Below are 23,524 nucleotides of genomic sequence, written 5' to 3' on the forward strand. Positions count from 1 at the left end.
AACAGAGAGCTGCAGCTTTTCACATCTACAAGCTAGAAATAATCCATCTGGGTTTTTAGAGTTACCAATTGCAATTGATTTAATGTTAAATGTTAACAAGGTACAATGAGGTGTTCTTTCTTCTCTTGACTTCTCAATGCATCTAGATGGAAACTTTTCCAAGTTATTACATATTGAAATCTGTCTAATTCTCAAAATTAGAGAACAAAACATTGAAAACAATATTCTTAAAATGAATAGTAATTAATATTTCATGTAATTGCATTAATTAAACTTGGCTATACAATTAGAGAGCTAATTATATTTAAAATGCAATTGCACATTTCAATCACTGCCCACACCCTGGGGATCATAATTTATTTTTTTTTTACCTTCCTCATTAGACCTTCTGTAATCTTTCTTCTGTTAAATGGTGTGATTGAAACAGAATATTCATGCATAGGTGTGCATTTGCTTTCTCCAGCAATTAGATTCTGTTAAGGGGTTTAAATGCTTCATATTGTGACCTTTCATTAAAAAACAAACAAAATTAAGATTTTATTGTTATTATTTGTCCTCTCCAAAGAATTATTTTTTGTCTCCTATAAGTGAATATGTATGTGAAGTCATTGAGTCAGACATAAAATATATTTTGTTTCAAGAAATGATAGTCTAGAAAATAATCTCTCTTTGTTGAAGTACTTTAAGTTTTATTTTTGGTTTTGTTTTTTAATGGCAATGGCGGAGTCACCTTGGATTGTGAAGTCAAGTCCCATTTTATCACAAGCACTCAGATTGTATCATGTTTTCCTTGAATATTTCAGATTTCATCTGAAAATCAATTGTTAGTTGTTCCCCATTATCTCCACATAAATGGCTGTTAAGAGTAACTCTGATGCTTAGCTCAGCTCTAGTTTACAGCGTCTCTGTGATGCATTTGTACTTGTGCAAGCATTAGTTTCAGAAATCCTCCTTGCTGCCTTTCACAGTCCTCTCTACAGTTTGCATTCACATATACCGGTGTTGAACAAAATGTCTCCACCAGCTCATGAATAATTTTACACAATGCACTGTACCTAGAGATTTGTTGAAGACCTTAAATATATGCTATTTTTGTTATAATCACCATTATTCAAATAATACGGCAGTGAATTATTTTAGTTAGTACGTTTTTGCTGCTCAGTAATGGTCCTAGTCAAAATGTGTAGGAGGTACTACAACACACAGATTTTTGACAGAAGGTTTTATTTCTAAAATACAAAAGAACAGTGACAGGTCGTATTTTCTTGCTTTTTTGTTACTAACTGTGTCACTATGTGTGGCTTGATGCAGTCTTGCAGAGTTAATTTTTGTGAAACTGAAATTTTTGTGAATCTGCCTGCTGCTGTCTCTTGCAGCCACAGCAAATAATGCTTCTGCTTTCTAAAGCCTTTGGAACTGTTCAATGATGCCCACATACATTTAGTCTTCTAGAGGGAATTTGGGCAGTCTAACCTTTCCAAATTCTGCTAACTAATTTTCAAATCCCATTAATGCTGTCTGTGAACATTTTGCATATTTTTGATTGCTGAAATAAACCAGTGAAGATTAGAGGGTTGAGTCTTACTATATTTTGACATCTTGTTTATTGCTGAGTTTATCACTGCTGTGTTTGAAATCTTCCAGGAACTTACTGTTTAACATCCAGAAAAACAGATTTCGGAACCTGTTTTTACTGCCTGAGAAGAAAAGAGCAACTGTTCAAGTCACTCCTGTAGAACTGATCTCAGAAACTTTCAAACAGATGCTTAACAACTCTTGTCTGGATGTGCATTCATAGTAGCTTAATTTAAATCTCTTGATATCTAACTGTGGAAGAAGCTTCTACGCATCCTGGGCTTCTTTTAAGCTGTTGAATATGTTTAACACTAATAAGGATTAAGGCAGGTTTTTTTGGCTCTAAGGGCTCTGCAGAGCTGGCTGTCAAACTGTTGAGTGGTGTTTAAAAGTGTACAAGTGCTGTGAAGGGTTCTAAATTGAAGATAAGGAACATCTTTAGTGTGCTGGGAATAATACCTATGCTGTCCTAAGATTCATCAATTTTAGGAGAATTGCAGACCAATGACAGGATGATATTTTTTACAGAGGTGCTCAGGAATTAGGCACGGCCATAAGAACGTTGCTGGACCATGTAAGACTTGTAGTGCCACAAGAGTATGAAGTCAAACATCTTGTAGAATAAAACACAAAGAACTGTGACTTTTGAAGTTATTTTACATTATTTAAAGAATAGTTTTTGGTGAGCATTTTATTCTTCTATTTCTTGTGCAGTTTGGACTCGGACTTCTTTGCCCAGTTGCATGCTAGATCACTCATCACATTTTGTGTTTCTATGTGTAAAGTTAATAAATATTATAATGTGTATAAGAAAAATTTGATATTGGGTAGCACAATACTAATAACTATTAAGTCCACATTTTTACTTCCTATGGCTTGGAATAAGATGAAGGGCAGTGGTGAGGTATCTGCATCACAGTGCTAATCTTTGCTGTGGAGAGGAAGGGACTGGTGTGGCCCATCTGTCACTGCCTTGCAGTGTGGTGGTGGGACACTGAGGGACAGCTGCTCTTGGTCACCTCAGGGGTGCTGCTTCCAGCTGCTCAAGGGAGGGGAACAGAGCACGGAGCACCCCTTCTCTCTCTGTCAGCTGGGCCCTGCTGGTACAGGGTCCTCTGTTTATGGGCAACAACATTTTTGAAGCAATCTTACTGACATTCAGCAGCAATTGCCAGAAATTGTCTCAAGAAGTGGTTATCTCCTACAGAAAACAGAAAAATAATAATAATGAAAACAGGAAAAAATACTGATTCAATCGCTCTTGGTGCTAATATCTGATTTTCCTATGCTAAAAAGAATTTGGATAAAAGCTGAGAATAGATGTGCACTTATTTAATAATGATTTTCCCACTTGGCTGAGAGCAACTTTTCTAAAACTTGCACAGAAACCTATTTGGTTTATCATGAATATTGTAAAAATTATATCTGTCATTTAAGTTGCATGTAAATACCTCATAACTTATTCATGCTGTGAATTTCAGTGTATTTTTCTTTGTGAGGTGTGGTAGATTTGTACCTTTCCACTCAAAATTGGCAAGTATATTAATTGACCTACACAAACTCCACAGCTTTGTTTTGTTGTGGTGGCTTTAACAGGCCAGGCTGAGGTGGTGCCAGTGCTGGATGGCAGCAGCTCCACGGGGTCCCAAGGGCTCCCACACGTGTTGCAGTGTGGCCACTGTATGGAAAGTCATGAACTGGGGAAGACAGGCCAGTTTCACTTCTCCCACCTTGTCCCTGGAGGCCCAGTGCAGACCAACCCTGTCAATTGTTGCTTTTGTTCCTGGGCATAGGAATGGTGGAACCTTGGAGCCTGGCATTCTGGAGTGCTTTTAGCATCATCCTGGGATGACTGTTGCTTGACAGTGGAGCATTAAATTCTGCAGTTAAAAATTAAGTTGAAGTTAAATTCTGTGAAGCATTAGTATTGCAAAAGAAGGTCATTTCTTGTTTATATTCTTGGCATTGTGGCTGATATTGTTTGCCTTTTCTATTTTTGCATTTCTTCCTAAGCTTTAAAAAATGTTTCATTTTAATGCATGAAGCAGAGCTCCTAAGGTGTCCTAGAATAGGTATACAAGTGGTTTCAAGTGGGGTGGGAGAAAGGGAAATAAGATAATAAAATATACACAGACATCTCTGTAGGGTTTTCCTTTCTGTCAGTTAACATGTGAGATGGTTGGACTTTCTATTTTTTCCTGGTATTCTGCCACCACTTTTTTCCACTAATTATCTCATTTCCCCCACTTTGTTTTCTAGGATCTGATCATCCAACTCACTCCACAGGTTATTGTGAATATATTGTGAATAATCAGGTTTTATGTGTTTCATGGCACAGATAACACCCCATGAAAGGTTTTACTCTCAGTATCAAGTTCTGAGTATAGGAGAGAATGTTGTCCTTAAATTTTATTACAAGAGAAGTTTTTTTTAATAAGAAGGACAAACTGCTTCATCTAAAACAAAATCATAGGTAAACTTAAGGTTCTTCCACACCAATCGTGCTTTGATGGTTTGGTAATGAGGCACAGATAACTGTTCTTAAGTAGCATGAAGACATTTAATAGATCTAGACTGCTTTCTTTTTAATATAAAAGCTTGGCATTTAAATAAGTGGGCTCGGGGGAAATAAAATAAAAAATTAAAATCTGGATGGAGACAAAAGCTTCTGGAATGTTGGCAAGAAGTCAATCTGAATATTATATATGCCATGTATTCCTGTAGCAGACTTGGGGATTTTGGTTAATTAAGTAGGTAAAATGTTTCTTGTTAGTGACATCTTGGGTTTTTCTGTGGAAGCTTTTGGTAATTGGAATGAAAAATGCAGCATGGAAAAAAAAGTGCACTTTTTTATTTGGCATGTAATGGTTCTCAGATAGGGCTGAAATCTTAGGGAGATAAATCATATTTAATACAGAAACAATAGTGGGCTAGAATAAAATATTCTATGGAGTGTTACAGGCAAGAATATGTTAGATAGAATGTTATGGTCTAGAACACAATTTTTGAGGTTTCTTATGTGTAGTTGTCTTCAAAAAAAGACTTTTGAAATAGAGGAAATGCACTTTTTAAACGAACAGCATTATCTCATATTGTTATCATACAATCACATTAAAACAAACTGTGTATTTGCTAAATAAATAAAATCACTTCTAGTTGGTTCCATAATAGAATAGGCTCTTAAAATATTGTTGTATCACAAGCATTCCTATGGTTGACTGCAGAGTTTTTAACATTAATTTTTAGCAAACAAATCAGAAACTTCATTAAAAGTCCCACTATAGGATTTAACTGGTCACTTAAGATTCTAAAATGTCAGCTCATTTACACTAGAGAGAGAAATGCAGTGTTAGATTTTTCCATGCAGCTAACACACCTACTAAAATAAGACTGCTGGAACAGCTGAGTGTGGCTGCATGAGTCAAGATGGAAAGGAATTTGAATCAGAACAGCGGGAGGGAAAAGTAAAGGGAGCTGATTTTTAACTTGAGAAATTGGAGGAAAATACACTGATCGTGCTACCTAATATTGTGCAAACAAATCCTTTGCCCTCATCATGGAAATATGCAAGTAGTTTTAGTATTTCTTATTATCTGTTCATACAGTCTGGGTTTATCCCTGAATAAAATATATGAAATATATCTGTGGTGTTATAATTAAAATAAATAGGGCAGAGTAGTGTTCAACATGATTGCATAGTGAATCTAACGAGTTCAAGATCCAGCAGCACTTTACAAGTCACTTGCTATCTGGTGCCATTAGTTTGTAATTTCTTCTATAATGTTTGGCTCTAAGCCTTTAATAAATTCGTCAAAATGTGACCACTTGAAGCAGTTACACTTGAAACCTCAGACTGGCTGGTCTCAAATGACCTAAATTAAAACAACACTTACATAATCTATAGTACTCCTTGTTGGTAATGCAAGCAATAAGTTTAATTGTATTTTCTAAGTGCTGTGGGATTAATTTGTTGTTCCATTGTAGCACAATAGCCCAGAGCTTAACTGCAGGCTTTTTCTGTAAGAAAATGCAATGTTATAACTTTGCATAATGTCCACAGGTTTTAGGACCTGCCCCAAAATGGTGTTCCTTCTTGGACAACTTGACTGAAGAACTGGAAGAGAATCCAGAAAGCACTGTTTATGATGATTACAAATTTGTTACCAGAAAAGACCTTGAAAATTTAGGTAAAACAGTTGTATACACTCTTTTGCTGTCCTCTTTGTTCAGTTTTTCAACATTTATGCATCTGATTTTTGTAATTTCAGTGTGATGTATGAGGACTGTTTGAAGTTCACTGGCAGTAATTTCCTCTTGTTTTCTTGGTTATTAATATTCCAATAATATGGTTTTAAGTTCCTTAATTCCCAGCTAATTCAACACTAGACACTTGTGTTTCTCAGATTTTTATCCCAAGAAGGTGATTGATATTTGCTGATGTACATCTGGGAATCTGTTGTGTGTGCTTTCATATGTCACATGGAAGGCATGGGAAGAGAAGTTGGTTTTGTTTTCAAAATATTTTTGAGGTGTTCAAGTAGAAATTGGAACTCACAGCCAAAGGCTACCCTATTTGAATGTAATAATTTTCAGAAAATACAAATCATTCTAGAGCTAATAGTTTCAAGAAATTGGAATACTGAAAATTATACAGCAGAGAGGGTAAGCAACCTTCTCCTGTGGAATTTAGTCCTTTGTCTGTCCATTACATGGTTTGATTGCAATGTTTTGCTCCAATTTACTTAATTTACCTCTGACTGTGAGTGTTGGGTTTGACCCAAAGCAAAACTCTTTAAATAAAACAGTCTTTCTATCATACTAAAAAAGGTATTATCAAACACCTATGGACTTTCAAAAAATCCTCTGGAATTCTTTGTGAACTTCTACAGAGCATTGTGCATGTGGGCATTTTGTTCAAAGTGCTCAGTAACATGGATTATGACAAGTAAAGTGGTTTTTTTATGCTCTGAAGAAGCTTAAATTTTTTTGCTGGTCAAAATTATTTTTATTCCCAGTTTTATTTAGTCTTGATGTCATGATTGTGACTGTTAGATTGTTTTGCATAGGCAGTGCTTGTTTGTCTTAAGGAAGTTAACTCGCTGGCTTGGAATAGAAGTTCTTTAGATATGAAAGCTCTTTGAAATTCTCCGGAATTTTTTCCTAGGCCTTGCTCATCTCATTGGATCATCATTGCTCAGAGCATATATGCATGGCTTCTTCATGGACATAAGACTTTATCATAAGGTAGATAAGGCTGAATCTTGTGAATTTTTATTCTTGACAGTAAAATGTATGTGCTGGGGGTTTTCTTTGTCTTTTTGTGGTTGTTTGTTTTGGCTGGGTTTTTTTTTCCATACAGATAATGGACTGTGTCCTGTATTTATGGTATTTTTTTTTTTATGTCCTCCTGCTTGTTCAAAGGCAAAAATGATGGCCAACCCCTTTGCCTATGAAGAATATAGAAGAGAGAAAATAAGGCAGAAGATAGAAGAAACACGTGCACAGAGAGTTCAACTGAAGGTAAATCCTAGAAACAAATAGAAACCTATTCATAAAGAGTAATATTTTCCTAAGTGTATCTTACAGATGTAGTGATTTAGGATTTGGTTGTGTTTATCACTGGACACACAAAGTAATTTATAACATAAAATTCCCATATGTGTGATTTTGAAAGGCTGATACCAAACTAAAAGAGCAGCTCTCATTTGCTACTTGAGCAGATAATCCACTGGTAAAACAGCATTTTCTGCTTCTGTCATTAAATTACTTAAGCCATTGAAACATGATACTCTGGAAAGAGATACATAAAAATGTATTGTGTTTATAACTAGTAACTTTCTAGATTGGATCTGTTCAGCATAAAAGGAGAAAGAGTTGCTATTAAATTTCTAAAGCTGATGCATTAGAAGTTAAAAATAAAATACAAGTTCTTAAATCTTCTCTAAGTGCAGTTGCTTTACTAGTACCTAGAGATATTTGGAACCAGTCAAGGAGCTTTTCTGCAATAGTTGTAAGAATGTAAAGCATGTAGGTTGCATGCATAAAAGGCTAATTTATTAATTGCTTTCCTCTTTTTAGAAACTCCCAAAAGTTAATAAAGAACTTGCACTCAAACTGATTGAAGAAGAAGGAGAAGAGCAACAGTTTAGTAAAAAAAGGAAACAAAAGGTGAGCTGTTTTTTTGGTGAAATCTCTAGCTGGAAGCACAGAACTAGCAATGCTTACAGGATTCTTTTTTGTTGTTACTGTTGACCAAACAGATTCAAAATACCATTGGAAGTTACACATTTGCACCATTTTTGTGTTTGAATACTACTCTTCATGTTTTCTGTATCCTTAGTTCCACCCTCCTTTTCTTCAGTAACAATGAAAACTAATGCAGTGGTGGGATTTAATAAGCTGGTATAAGTTGAGCAATGTTAAAAAAGGAAGCATTTTCTAATAAAAAGCCATGTATACAATGACTTTAAAATTGCAATAACTGGCCTTCTCATAAGATGAATTAGTGGTCTGAACTGTTCTGAATTCACCAGTAGCATAATTTACACTGAGTTCATTTTACTTTGACATGAATTACACTGCCTTTCCTTCTGTATGTGAAAGTAGTGAAGAAAAAGTGTTATAATATGTATAAGAACATTTCCTCCTAAGTATTTACAGTAAAATAACAGTAGCATTGCATAAAGACATGTACCCTTATGTCCTGATGGGACTCTTGTGGCTGGGTTCTTTTCCCCCTTGGAATGAGATTGATGAGAGAGAGGCAGTTTTCTCTTGTTCAGACTTGGTTATTTATTCTTCTCTTATCTATGTTACATGTATACAGAGTACAAGGAGCTACATGCACTAAGATAGAAAGGTGCAAAAGGGCTAACACAGAACTTCTTCAAGGTCTTTTACATGTCTATTTATCCAATTAACAAATTCCAAGTAAATTATTTTGCTTAATGACTCAATACCTGTGTGCTGCACTGTGGCACTTTTTATCCAGTTACTTATTACTACCCAGAAACCCCTAAAAAAAGAAGATAAAGGAAGAAGAAGGAGAGACAGCACCCTAAATCCTCCATCTTGTTTTTTGTTTTTTAAAAGAACCCAAACCTTAAACTCTTAACTTTTTTACCTAGTGACTTAAGAAAACTCTCTAACTAACACACTCACACTCCTAGTTTTTCCATTTAACTTTAACAATTGTTTCAATGGTGTTATATGAAATTCAGTGCTTTCTTGGATGTCAGAGACAGGTATCAGAGATAAGGGCACACACTCTGTATCTCTGACTCCAACACCCTTAAAATTTGTTTTGCATCTTGTAGACTCATCTCCATCAGGTCATATATTTGCCTTGGATGTACTGCTGATTAGTCAGTACAGTCTCCAGACTAGCTGGCTGAATGCATGAGAAACATTTGTTTGAAAATATTAGTAATTGTGTATTTAAAGTGTCTGTACTGTGCATTAAAAAAAACTCTTGCTTACAGGTAGCTTAAAACAATCTTTGTAAAAGTACAGTAAGCATAAATCTCAATTTTTATTTGACCTGGAAGGGTAAAGCAACTGGCATTTCATATGCTGGTTATTCATTTTTTTAATTAAGAGAAAGTGTTACTTATTTCATTAATGTCTGTTTCAGAATTGTCTAACTTGGCTTGTGCTTTGCTACTGTTCCAGAATCTGCCCAGCCTTCTCAAAGATGATCGTTTTAAGGTCATGTTTGAGAATCCAGATTTCCAGGTGGATGAGCAGAGTGAAGAATTTAGGTTACTTAATCCACTTGTTTCTAAAATAAGTGAGAAAAGAAAGAGGAAGCTAAAGATCTTAGAAGAACTGGAAGCACAAGGACAGGTAAAATATTTTCCATCTGGATTAAGAAAACTCCATAGGCTTTATTTTCCTCTGTTTCAAGCTTTCAGACTTTTGTCCCAGAAAGATGGAGGCAATTCAAGAATGTCTTATCAGCTACAATAATTAACTGTATTTATAATTTTAATCTAGTTTTTAGATGTAATAATGTTTACATTACACAAATACAGGTTTGAAAAACATAAAAATATGTGGATGGTAACAACCTTTGTAATGTATTTTCAGCTTCATTTGCTGCTACTGCCTAGGTTCAAAAATTGTAGTTCAGCTGTATCTATGTAAAAGCTGTCACATACTCTAATTGCAGGAATGATTTGGAAAGAAAATAAGTTGATGATTTCTTATTTTATACTATTTTTGTCAGCAGGAAGAGGAGGAAGAACCAGAAGGAAAAGCAAGTGATGCAGAAAGTTCTGAGAGTTCAGATGATGAAAAAGGCTGGGTTGAAGAGGTCAGGAAACAGCGCAAGCTTTTACGCCAAGAGGAAAAACTAAAGCGGCAGGAAAGGCTCAAGGAGGATCAGCAAACATTACTAAAACCTCAGTTTTTTGAGATTAAAGAAGGAGAGGAATTCAGAAGCTTCAAAGACTCTGCCAAAAAACAAAAATTAATGAAGTAAGACTAATGTTCCTATTTTAATAGGTGGGGGTGTATGATTCTCAAGTATTTCCCTACAGTGCAGGGCCATGATGTTTTGGCTTGGAAGCACTTGCTAGTAAAGCTACATTTGGTGATCCAAGGGTATAACTTAAAGTGACATAGTCATTGAAAGCTTTGTTTTATAGATAAACAATACACTACTTAAAGTAGGACAGAGACACAACACACATGAAATGAGTAAGATATTACTGAGTCAGATTGGGGGATCCATTACTCAGTGTTGGTGAAGTGCTGTTCTCACAGGTAACACTGTTGTCTTGTGAGACTGGATGTATTTCTCCACCAGTGTCAGTAGGAGGTTAACAGACTGGATGTTTTTCATCTGACTATCTAAAAGGATTTAGAATGCTACGTGAGTAGTCACTGTTTTGGGAGTAGGATCAACATGGGTCAACATGGTAAAAGAAAAATTGTTTTGTCTATATGTTTTTATGGAATCTAGTAATTTTCAAAATCTACACTGTCCTTATAATATGGGGACCTACTATTTCTGTTTTTCTTTTTGCAATACAAAACACCAGGTTAGGAGGGTGTTTGTTAAGTGTAGTTTTTTTTGTTTGGTTTTTTAATTTCTTTAAATTGATGATCATCTGAAATAATGGGTACATGGATAAGCATGTCAAACAAAAGAAGGAGCACATTAAATTGAAGGACTTGGTTTTGAGGTGCTCAGTGGCTGCAAATCTTATTGATTTAGTTTTTTTCAGAGGTTAGTTGAGCCCTGAGGTTTGATAGCATTTTATTGTTTGGAGCACAAACACTCATTTAACATTTTAAGACAGTAGCTTCAGAGTTCTTGCAGCACAGCTGGTGCAGAGCAGGATTTTGACTGATGTTGGAAATGGGTAGTTGGGCTAGATGGATCTTGTAATAAACATTTTGGTTTTATTTAGAATGAAATTATACAGTCAAGGAAAATAAAATGAATAATACAATTAGTGACATTATGTCACTAATGACTACAGTCTAGTTGTTTTATTATGGAAATTTTCAGGAGACATAAAGAAACATTCAATAAAAATTTCAGCCTTTTAACTGGAATGATCATGTTTAAGTGTTAGCAAGACAGCGTTCCTATGGTAGTCAGATGGTCTATGATTTCCATGTTGTACCTGTGAGACCTCTTTTAAGCAGAAATACTGGTATTTTATAAATAGGGATTTATAGCAGTTCAGCAGGACTGATTGCCATGTTTTCCTTAGCTGTTTTTTATCAGCAAGGAATTTCACACAGAGATTTTTTCTTTGTTCTTTTTATTGAATATACCCACTTATTCTGAACTTTTAATTTCTTTAGATATTTCCATTAACTTTCTTCTGATTATTTTTCTTTTTTCCTTTGTTCCAGAAGATGAAGCAACTTTTTAATTTTGTCAGTTTTTCTTCTTTGTCAGGAGAAAATCTACTTAGGATATTCTGACAAAGTACAATAGGTTAATTTATATTTTTTTTTTACATTGTGATTAGGTTTATAATTGTATTAGCTGTAACTTAGAAGGAGCCTGAAACACTGGTCAAATGACACTGTATTCTCAGTGCAAGTGAAATTCTTCATTAACAGGCTGTATGGCTGCAGCCTACTCATATATTGTTCTTTTGCACAAATTCAGCTGCAAATTCTCAAGGACGCTCAATTTGAAGCATAAAAATGTCATTTTATTCAAAACATGGAAGCCTTAAATGTGAATAGCGGTGTGGAAATTCAAGTAAATAAGCCAAGACAGTTGGAAGGAAGATAAATATTTAGAAAAAAATGATGCAGTGTGACACTGAACAAAGTAAATTCTTTCATCTGGATTTAAGGAAGAAAAATAATTTCTTCATCCCCGGAAAATCAAAAGCAAACACCACAGACCTGTCCTGTAGGTGAAGAACTATCTGTGATGACATAAGTCATCAAAAGTCTTTTAACAGACTGCTTGGAAAGAAATGAGAATCTGTCATAAGATTTGCTGCTAATGGATACCATCTCTGGTAGATGCACAGATAGGTTATCATGTAAAAGGTAAAAAAAATGTAGAGGAATTTGAGGACAGAATAGGATGACCAAAATATTGAACGTGGTAGCATCACTTCCTTTGTTTTCTGAGTTGCTGTCACTGAATTGACTTACATGGGATTTTTTAATCTTTGTCCAAGCAATTAGCTCTATATTCCCTGATCCCCTTTGTGTTCATCCAAGCATTGCTCTCAGTATGGAGTTTGGTGTTACTCAAACTCTTAGAAGTAATTTAAAAATCAACAGCCGATACCTGTTTCATATAATGCATATCTGATAGGATTTTGTAGCCATAATGATTTAGGCTGTGTTGTGAGCTAACTTGTTTGGTTAGTAAGTATTTTTGCGTATTAGAATGTTACGAAGAAAATAAATATGTTTTGTGCTGGCCTTATTCAGTGATAAGTAGTCAGCATAAAAGTAATTAATTCAAGTAGCATGCTGAAAACTGGGAAGACTGTAGTGGCATGTACAATCTAGCGAGGCTGGCATGTTTGTCTTTGATTTGATATATCCAAATTACGGAATGATGGTCTGTGACCAATATAATTAAGTATCTTAATACCTTCACTATGCATTTAATGGCTAGATGTTCTTTTTTTCTCTAATCATATAATGTTCTACCTGAGGAAACAGTTTATGACTTATATAAAACTGGGTGTTTCTTTTGACATGTTCCTGACTCAGCACGGCTCCAAGCCCAACTTTTAAAGCAGTGGTGCGTACTATAAATTTTTTCTTAGGCCAACAGTCTACACATTTCTCTGTGCAGGAAAACTGCAAAATTTGCTCATGGTTTTATAAAACACCTGGTCTCAAATCCATGTATGTTTAATTTTCCCCTTTTGTACACTTAAGCTTGCACAACAAACCTGCTAATCCTTGCTTTCTTTCCCTACAACATAAGTTTCCTACCTAGTAACTTTGAAAGGAAACTGTAAAAGGAAAGGATCTTTATCTGTATGCTAAGAGTTATCTTGATTTACTTTGTCCCTTTAAAGAGTACATTACTGAAGTTAAAATGTGAAAATCAAAATTTATAGTAGTCATATTTTATGAGAAGTATGACAATTAATGGATGTATCTTCAGAGGTGGCCAAGAAAGCCAACAAAAGCATAGTTGATATTCCTTATTATTGCTAAAGAGGTATTACTGGTTTATAGCTGGAAAAGTCCTGAAAAACTGTTCTTATAATGAGGAAAAAAATTGCATGGGTAATTTTTTGTTTGGTTTTTACATTAAGGCAGGGGAATTAACTCTCAAAATGCTCTGAATGTATCCCTTGAATTAATTTGTTGAGGAAGATGAAAAAAAACCCTACCAAAACAAAAAACCCAGCTGTTGTTTCTGTAGCAGTATGTACAATTCACTCTCCCTTGCAGTCTGAGCATTCTCAGATAGAGCCATACCTGTGTTTTTTCAGTAAGGTTACAACCCCACAGCATGTTGCTAGTATGTACTCATTTTAATTTTTCTCCTGACTAAAGCAGTGTCTAAGCAGTCATGCTAAATAATTGCTGGGTAGTAGCCATATTTCTCCAGTTCACTTTCAAAGGGGAGAAAAATGGGACTTCACTTGAATGTAGAAATCCCACCACAATGTCGGTGACTGATCTTCTGCCACAGTTAGCTCTAAGGCTTAGCTTGTCTTTCCGATTCGCACAGATGGAACAAGTTTTTACATGTACTCAATGAAAAATATACTACAGAAAAAAATACAATCAAAGTACCTAGTCATGAGAAATAAAGTATTTCTTGACAGTAATTTTTCATTGTTAATCTGAAAAGTCTTTGTTACATAAAATGGCTCATTAACCAAAATTCAGTGGACTCAGAGACTTCATGCTTAGGCCACAGCATGAGTTCTTCATACACAATGAATGTCATTGATGTTGGTGGCTGCCATTTTTTTTATATATATCATCTCTATTTTGATGATGATTTATTTTCCACTTTAAAAATTGTACAGAAAATGTTTCTTGGCCCTCTTCAGAGAGAGCTGATGAGGCACTAATAGCATCTCAAATTGCAGAAACTAATTTTGTTTACAAATAGGAGACTGTTTTCTAAGCAGACACAGAGTGAGTTTGATTGTGCGAGCCATGTCTTATTCTGAGAGGGTGCTACTTAGCTCATAGGAGTTACATTCTAGGAGAAGGATGAGCCATGTCAGGACTCACAGGTGCCTTTAGGGTGGCTGGCTGAAGCCAGTACTGTCCCTGCCTGCCTCTCCCCTGGGCTGGAGGCTGTGTAGGAACAAGGCATTTTTCCACTCTTCAGCTCTTCCAGTTTACAGCCCACCTTAACTGAATTCAGCAAATTAAATACCAGCTCACAACCTGGAGCAGCTGGGCCATGTGCAGGGCATTAACTTCCAATAGAGAAAAGCTGAAAACAGTGTCAGTTTTGACCACACCAGCTTCCCCCTTCTCCACATAAATGCTGGAGTTTGGTGCCTGAGGGAGAAGCTCTGCACCAGTTTGTTGACAGAAATTCAGTGATAAACACTGTGCTGGAAGGCACATGCTTCTGTGGAGCTCCTGTCTGGGCCCAGAGCCTGTCTTTATCACATTCTCTTGTTTATACTGTTCTTCTTTTTTTCGTATTTTTTTTCTTTTTTTCTTTTTCTTTTTTTTTCTGTCTTATTTTTTATCTTTTATTCAGAAAACTACTTACACTGTTGCGGGCACAGTGTCCAAACAGGCATTTGTGCTTGGATTAAGTAGTGAAGTGATTCATTCGTAGATAATTCATTCTAGTGTATAGTCAAGCTTACTTCCTTCCCTCAAAAGTGTTTCCAATTCAGAAATAATAATATTTCAAGAAAACTGAATATATCTGCCTTACTGTTTTTTATTTGTGCAGTTTAATATCACCAACTTTTCAAACATTTCATAGAAAACTATAGCTGTAGAAGGGCATGTTTTCTTTCTCAGCTAGAGTCGTGTTACTTTTTTAGCAGCAAAAACAATGAACTTTACATAAATTTTAAAAGTGTTTCTACTGAAAGCTGTATCTGGAGGGAATGATTTGAATTTCTTTCTTTCTGTTTCCTGAATGTTTATTTTTTTAGTTATGACATTTCAGATTTTCAGAGAAATAGAGATTAGTTTTGACTGCATTATCAATTTTTATTACAGTAAAAAGATGGCAAAAATAGGGACTAACATTAGTTTTTCTCTGCAGGAAAACTCTTGAAGATCGTTTAAAGCTTGAAGAAAAACTTGGCACACTCAATGTGTCTGATACCACAGTAGGCAGCAAACAGGCAACATTCAAATTAAAGAAGGTGAGCTATATATATATATATATAATTTTTAAGATAATGCACAAGTAACTTTAGTTTTTGCATGAAAGAACAGGTATTTAAAACCGTCAAGCAAATGTCCCTCTTCATTTCTTTATAAGCTGCCAACTCTTCAGGTTCTTGGCAAGAGAATGAAAGCCTCCGGTAGTACTCTGTGTTTATCCCAAATAACTCAGGCAACACTCATAAAATCTTATGTTCCAGTGGAAAATAATGGCATGCATCTTTTAATAGTTTATTTGCAGAGGTACCACCAGAAGCTTGTGGCCTTGCCTGACTTCAGTGCCAGCACCGATCAGATCTAAGTCTGCAGTCCAAATGCAATTTAGGGTGCTTCAATTTAGGCTTTCTCTTGGTTTAGCATGTTGAGAGGTCTCAGCAAGATAGAAGCTGAGTTCCAAACCACCTTTGTTTTTGACTTTATGTAAAACAGATCACAGGAATGAGCTCTGGTCCTATACTGGCTGTCAGATTCTACGTGGAGTGTGTAGTTGACTGCTGCCTAATTACCTTTCCCGAGGGTTTTGATTTTCCATTCTAAAGACTTCTGTAGATTTCATACAGGTGATTGCTTTATAGTGCAGGGACAGTTAAATAAATGCCTGTGTGCATCTGCTCCTGCTGCAGTACACTTAGGGATTTTTTACTAGAAAACTGCTTTAGAACTGAAGAGAGGATTCAGTCTAAAAGCTGAAGACCCATATGAATTGATACTTGACCTGACAAAATTTACTTTGGTTAAAATTGGTTTTCCTCAGGTAAACATCTTTGCTGTAATACATTTCTCCTTACCACCGTTCAAATGCTGTTCTCACTGGTAAAACGCTCTCACAAAAATGGCTAAGTAGTTATTTAATTGTCACATTTGATATGCCTGAAGGGAAAAAAAAAAGATTTATTGACTGTTTCTACCTTACTTTACTGATTATTATCTGTTTGCAGATATCTTTTTTCATCTCTTTTTGATTCCTTATATTGCTGGAATTTGAAATGTGGTGACTGTGGAATAAGTTACAAATTTCTCATGCAGTGCCATGTAGGGTAACCTCTCTGGCAATCTTACCAGCTCCGTAACTGATATGTTGGTGTCTTGTAGCTTATTAAATGGGCTTTGCAGGGGTTCAAAACACAGTCTTTTTTTACAGTAGCTTTAACTTAAGAAGTGCAAAGCCACAAGGTTTCTTGCAGTTGGTGGTGCACACTGACCTGTCACCTTTTACTGACAGATTTCAGAGCAAGGTGGACAGACCTTGCAGGAAGAAGACAGATACAGCAGTGGTTTGGAATGCCAATTTTACTTGATTCCATCAGATAAGATACAGCTTTGAGGGCTTTCTTTAATTATGGTGCTTCTAGCATTTATGGATTTTCTTTTCCTGACTGTTTAATGATACTGCTTTATTGAAATATGTGCACTGTAATCATCTGCATTAAAACAATTTTTTAAAATCTAATTTAAGGAAAAATAAGGCATCTGCAGTGGAGATATTTTCTCCTATCAAGAGAACAACAAAGACTTACAAGTCTTCTCTCAAATAAACAGACCCTGGGTATATCTTCTTACTTAAGTAGGATTCATCAAGACTTTCAGAAGAGGTCTGGCAACAGAGAGAAACTACTTGTATTTTCAAATAGTGGATTTCTTGTTGTTCTACTTGCAGTGAAAATGGGAATTCATAAATTTCATCAAAGTCTAACGACCAGTAGCTTTTTCTGCCTTGATACCAGTATGGGCTGATCGCTACATCTGGTAAATTGGTTTGTATCTCACCTCAGCCAAAATGCTGTCCATGCAAGCAAACCTCTAGCTCAGCTTAAATGGTGTGTGCATGGGAGACTGGGGGAGATGAGCTGACATGAATGCTGTTGGTACAGAATGAGATGCAGTGGGGCATCCACAGCCGCATCCACAGTGGGAATTCTGTCACACTGTCGGTGCAGTTATCCTGGGCTGCTTGAAATTGCTCAAATTACTGGAATACTTTTTGACATGGACAGCTGCCTGAGCTTGGCTAGTTCAAGTCTGCTAGTTACAGTTTATGCTTAGTTTAAAGACAAGCTTTAGTCATCCAAAGAAAATAGTAGTTTGTGTCTATAAGAGCCATTTCATCTACATGGTACATCATAACATCTTCCAGCATGTTTTTGATTATGAGAAGAAACATTAATAGAGCATGTGCCACAAGAGCAGAGATTTAGAATTAGTTCTATGTAGAAAGTCCTTCTAGAATTGCATACAGTATATCAAACACTTTCAATAACTCCTAAGAGCACATTTTAGGAAACGTGTATGCTTCAGCAAATTTAACTAATTGTTCTGTCTTTATAAAATTAAATTGTGCAATATTAAGCCTGACAGATTTCAAGAAGCATTTGGACAATACCCTTGGGCACATAGTGTGATTCTGGCCAGGGACACTCCTTAGGGCCTGGGGTTGGATTCAGTGATACTTGAGGGTCCCTTCCAACTCAGCTACTTCTATTCTGTGATTAAACTTGAAAACACTGGTTAACCAAAGTAGATACTAAGTAGCCACAAATTGGGATGGATGTTCTTAAGGGTATTTAACCATAAATTCTGGAGTGTATTGTTAAGCATTGTTTTTTACCTGAAATGCATTGTTAATATCTTTATGTTAAACATCTGCTCTGAAAAACTTGGAATGATAATGCATAAGGGTATCTAGAATTAACAGTCACAGTATGACACAAGATAGCATGGGGCAACTAATGGTAACATTTCCAGATTTGCTTAATGGAATTCTGACTTGATATATTCATCCAGGGACAATGAGATGATGTGTAAATTAACAGGAACCTGAGTCTATTTTTGTTTTAATATTCCAGTCAGAGCAGCAAAGGAAACAGCAGGAAGCTGAGAAACTTCATCGTCAAGAGAGGAAAACTCTCCGGCGTTCTGCCAGTCATCTCAAGAGTAGACGTGGAAGAGGACGACTATTTCATTGATTTATATTCTTTTTTTTATGAAAATTTTTACCTCATTTTTCATTTGAAAAAGGGGCTGTTTCAAATTGGGATACAGTACCAATGGATTTGTATTTTGATTCATTGTTGAACACGAAACCAGAACTTCTTAAACTTTGTGTTAATTATTGAAAAGTTTATGAAAGTTAAAGTACTGACCAAAGGACACTGAATATGGTCCATATTTGTTCACTGAATATGGTGAACTGTATTTGTTCAGAAATCACCAGCAACTGGTTATTGTGTAACCCTGGATGTTTTCTATATAAGAATTCCTGTATACAATGAGGCTGCTTGTCTTTTATTTAACTTAAGAGCTGTTGGTTTCAGTTTCTGAAATCTTTGTGACTGCTTAGATAAAGGATCAAGAGTGAGTTATTTTGTCTAAAAAGCTTATCTTTACAAGGGCACAACAAATTTTTCTGGTTCCTGAAGGATGACACACAGTTGTATTTTTCAAAAACTGGCTTTGGCTTTATATTCTTGGGCTGCCTTTAGTAGCAAATGGTTGTCAGGAGGACAGTTGAGAATTCCTGATTTGTGTTCCTCTGAGTCTTTCTGTAAGGATGCCACACCAGTGTACAAAGTGTACAGAAGGGTCCTATTAATTTAGATTTAGTGAATATAAAACCTGATCCTGATGTTTCTGTTTTGGAAAGCCAGCCATGGTTCAACATGGATCAAGTGGCATATGTTCATATAACAAGCACTTCTAGACCATGCCAGTAGTCTCCTATGCTTCAAAAAAAAAAAGTGTTAAATAAGTTTAAAAAATCCTTGAACCTAAGTAGGTCACTGTTTAGCAAATAAATTAAATTTTTACCTTTGATCCTAAGGGAACCTTTTTATTGCTTTTTAAAAGCCTTTATAAATTGCCTTTTTGTAGATAAAAAAACCTGAACTTTGGATCCAGCAAGAATCAGTGAATCTCCCTATCACTGTAAATGTTTTTAAGAGGCTCTTAGGTTCTTAAGTGTTTTGCTTTATAAACCAGGGAGGTATTAATATGGTCAGGTCTCTTGGACAGTATTTATAGAATCTTTCCAATTACCTCAGTAAAAGCCTTGGTTTCTCATAGCCTCATATTTTTTGATTTTGTTGGTAGATGATAGAAAAATTAGCCACATGGGTAATTTTTTTTTCTTCCTGACTTAATTTTACTGCTTTAATTCCTTCTGGTTTTAACTGTATTGATGCCTTTAGTTTAAAAAGGCCCTTTCACCTGCTGTTATCTTAAAAAATTTACATTGTAGTCATCACCTCTGCCCTTGCATTCAACTAAAAGATGAGTCTCTCAATACCTAGTTTTTTACCTCTAGCTGTCAAATTTCTGCATTGTCCATAAGCTTCTCATGCTTTTTATTTAGCACAGAACTATTCAGTATTCCAATGTCAGTCTCACCGTGCTGTAAGTACCATTATTACTTCTCCTTAGGCACTGAGAAAACGTGAATGCAGTTGTGGTTGCTTTGGGGTTTGTCCCTCTTTTTGGAGTCTTGACTTTTGATATTCAAGACTTTGAAATCCAAATGCAGTGGCAAGTTAAAATTTGTACTAATGCAACATCTTCCCCCCAGAGCATTATGTTATCTGTGAAGGTATCTGTGTGCAATTCTGATGTGCTTACATCATAGTTGGGGCTGTAGCAATGTGGAAAGGTTAACAGTGGAAACTGGCCTGCATCGTGGTTGGTACAGGGAGAGTTGGGGACTGAGTGGACAGAACTGGCATTATAAGAGCAGGAATTTGGCAGAGTTTGTTCCTTCTTGTGGTGGGCCTAAATCCCATTATATTTGATCTAGAGCTGCATTTATGGTTGAAGGCATCTGTATTTCAGCAACGATTCTGTGAGCTGTCAAGAGCATTAAAAAGCCAAATGTGGTTTGTAGCAACACTCTACGTTGAGGTCCCCAAGGCTGCCTGCACACTCGGGTCTGGGGCGAGAGACTACTAGAAAGCTACTGGGAAAATGATATCGGGACGGGTTCTTGTTTGGGTATCCAAAAGCTTTTATTGCCTCAAATGGGGTCCCAGGACAAGAACAAAAACGGGCTGAGGGTCCAGGCTTATATACAGCATGAGAGGGGGCGGTTCAGAGGGCTAGGATCCAATGGGAGTAGGGCAAAGTGGTGCATAGGAGGGGTTAGGGACAGGGAATTGGGAATTGGCAGGGCGGGGCAATGCACCAAAGCAGGGCCAATAGGGGTTCAAGGAAGGGAGAACATTTTAGGGGATATACATAAATGAGAAGTGGGGGCTGAACAGAGGTGGTCAGGGCAACAGACCAGTGAGATAATGGAACTAGGAACTAATTAACATGAGAATACAGAGGCCTGTGGGGAGAAGGCTTCTCTCACCCTAGCCTTGGTAGGTTTTACTTATTGCAACCCTTCCAAGGATGAGGGATGGGGAATTTGGTAATTGGCCCTTGGTCCCCACAGTGGTTGATCCATAGGGTGGTAGTGCATTGAGTTTGAAATGGTTAACTTCCAGCTTAAAATGAGTGTATTTCCTGTGATTTGAGATTCTTCTGACTGATTTAAGTGTTTTGCTTTTCATGCACTTGCATTCACAATGTAAGTATTGTGATAGTATTGATTGTGTAGTTAGGTTGAAGCCTATATGATTAAAGGAATGTGCTTTGTACTGTTAGAAGGTACATGCAAACTGCCCTTAGTGTGCCATTTATATCATCTCAAAGAAAGTTGGGATACACTTTAAATACCTCCTTGGACCTGTTGGCAGTGCTCTTCCTAATGCACCCCAGGACAACACTGGCCTTGTTGGCCACAAGGTCACTGCCAGCCCATGGACAGCTTATTTTCCACCAGGACCCCCAGGTCCTTCTCTGCAGAGCTGCTTCCCAGCAGGCCAGCCCCAGCCTGTGCTGGTACCCAGGGTTATTCCTCCCCAGGTGCAAGACACTGCATTTGCCTTTGTTAATTTTGAAACTGTTCCTCTGCCCCTCTCTTGAACACACTGAGGTCCTTCTGAAGGGCTGCACAGCCCTTTGGGGTATTGGCCTCTTCTCACAGCTTAGTGTTTTCATCAGGGAACTTGCTGAGCAGGCTTCTGCTCCTTCATCCGAGTCATTGATAAGTTAAACAATACTGAACCTTGGGGGACACAACTCGTGACAGCCGCCACTGTCCTGTGCCTGTAGAGCCTGTGCCACTGATTACTCTCTGGGATCTGCCATTCAGCCAGTTCTCAATCCACATCACTATCCACATAAGGACCTGGCATGAAGCTTGTTGAGATTGATTAAACAGATTAACAGTAGGTTAAAGTTGTTCTTGAACAGCTGTCTGGGGAAGATTGGAAGTTTCAGTAGAAGCTGGCGTATTAATGCAACATCATTGCAAATGAATTAACTTCATCATGCAACCAAAGCAGGCAAGTGTTAGTCTGCATTTCATTAATGTTTTTCAGTCAGTGGTCACTTCATTTTCCATACTGCAGGAATCAGTATTTATCCAGAATTGCAGTTCCTAGAAGTTAAGCCTCTGCTGGCATCCTTTGTGACATTTAAGGTTCATACTCTTATGGTAAGTGTGATCAGATGCTGCAGCCTTCATGGAAACCCCGATTGTTTAGAACTTAGTGGTGAGAATCAGTTTTTAAAACTCACTATAAATAAATGTAGAGATAGTGGCTAAATGTGAGTGAAATGCTGATGAGATAAAGGAATCATCTAGGTCTGATGTGTCATCTCTACTTCAGTATTTTTTTACTCCACAGGTAATATGATTTATATCAGTTAGGCTATTAGTCATTCAGCAAACATTGAACCAAAACTAATTATCTAGTATTCTTTCCAAAATTCTGTTACCAAGCCAAGAATCATTCTGTGTTCTTGTGGCTGGTATAATTGTCTGAAATTAAGCACATCTACCAATTTAAACAAAACAGTGAAAAGATTTACCACACACTGCTGGTTTTTAATATCTGAACAAAAGAAATGTGATTTTAAAATATTACCCTGAATACATAGCAAGTGCATGTGAAATGTATTATGCACATGGGGTTTATATATGGAGCTTAAAGCAGGTTTGAGAGGTCCAGCTTCAGGAGTTGTGAGAGAGGATGTAACAGTTTTCAGATTACTCCATCTTGTTTTGCAGCAGCCTTTTATATTTATATTCTTCATGTTTCCAGGTTTGAAAATGGTGAATATAAACTAATTTCAGGAAGAAAGGACAATATTTCAGATGCAGTAGTACAGGCAGTGCATCCCCTTGCCTGGGGAGGTTGTGCAATGTCCACGAAAAGACTTGTGATGTTGGATTAAACATCTGCAGGTATAGATGTCTGTGTACCTTCAGGTGTAGTGGTGCCTTCCCTGAGGAAGAGGAATGGTTTAATGAACTTCAGAGGACCTCTCCAGCCTGATTACTCTATGAATGTTGTAGGGCATAAGGAGGAAACATGTATCATTAATTGACTGGAGTAATTTTCCCCCTTTGTCTCATCCTTCCACTGAATCACTCAGTTCTATCTTTTTATCTTTTTTAAAGATTAAGTACTTCTTTTGGCATGTGTCCATAGCTAATATATTTTGTCTGATCTTGAGAAGCATGGGGATTTTAAACTGAATGGAAGCACATAAATCTATTAATAAATTTTACCTCTTGATCATTATCTCCATTTCAAAGCTCATTGTATTCATCAACTGACTCTTTGTGTTGAATATTAGATAGTCCTGTCATGAAAACGAACAATTTATAGTAAAACCTGCAGAAAATAATCAGATTTAGCACCACTTCCAGTTTATGTAACTGGAAGAAAAGGAGTTCCTGAATTTTAAAGGATCTCTAGGTCATAGAATCATAGATTCATTTGGGGTAGAAGGGACTTAAAAGATGTTCTAGTTCCAAGCCCCCTGTCCATGGGCAGAGAACCTTCCACTAGACCAAGTTGCTCAGAGCCCCACCCAACCTGGCCTTGAACACTACCAGGATGGGGAGTCCAAATATGCTCTGAGTGACCTGTGCCAGTGCCTCACCATCCTCACAGTAAAGAATTTATTCCTAATATCCAACTTACACCCACCCCCTTTCAGCTTAAGGCCATTCTCCCTTGTCCTGTCTCTACACTCACTACGTGCCCATGTGCGAAGTCCCTCTGCATCTCTC

General features: G+C 36.7%; 1 protein-coding gene across 3 annotated transcripts in view; it reads left to right on the forward strand.

Moving 5' to 3' along the window:
- The window catches only part of NOL10 (nucleolar protein 10), a 48,887-nt gene extending 30,216 nt beyond the window's left edge, over window positions 1–18,671 (forward strand). For 2 of the 3 annotated variants that reach the window (XM_086875867.1, XM_086875869.1), the window contains exons 14-21: window positions 5,636–5,762; window positions 6,740–6,819; window positions 6,997–7,095; window positions 7,654–7,743; window positions 9,247–9,420; window positions 9,803–10,053; window positions 15,284–15,386; window positions 18,252–18,671. In XM_086875867.1, the coding sequence (XP_086731993.1) occupies window positions 5,636–5,762; window positions 6,740–6,819; window positions 6,997–7,095; window positions 7,654–7,743; window positions 9,247–9,420; window positions 9,803–10,053; window positions 15,284–15,386; window positions 18,252–18,371 (1,044 nt within the window). In that variant the 3' untranslated portion in view covers window positions 18,372–18,671. The remainder of the gene's footprint in view (window positions 1–5,635; window positions 5,763–6,739; window positions 6,820–6,996; window positions 7,096–7,653; window positions 7,744–9,246; window positions 9,421–9,802; window positions 10,054–15,283; window positions 15,387–18,251) is intronic. The other variant, XM_086875868.1, reaches the window with a different exon arrangement.
- Window positions 18,672–23,524: the final 4,853 nt, after the last annotated feature.

The sequence above is a fragment of the Cyanistes caeruleus genome, chromosome 2 (genome assembly GCF_971803275.1).
Source record: "Cyanistes caeruleus chromosome 2, bCyaCae1.hap1.1, whole genome shotgun sequence".
Lineage (NCBI taxonomy): Eukaryota > Metazoa > Chordata > Aves > Passeriformes > Paridae > Cyanistes > Cyanistes caeruleus.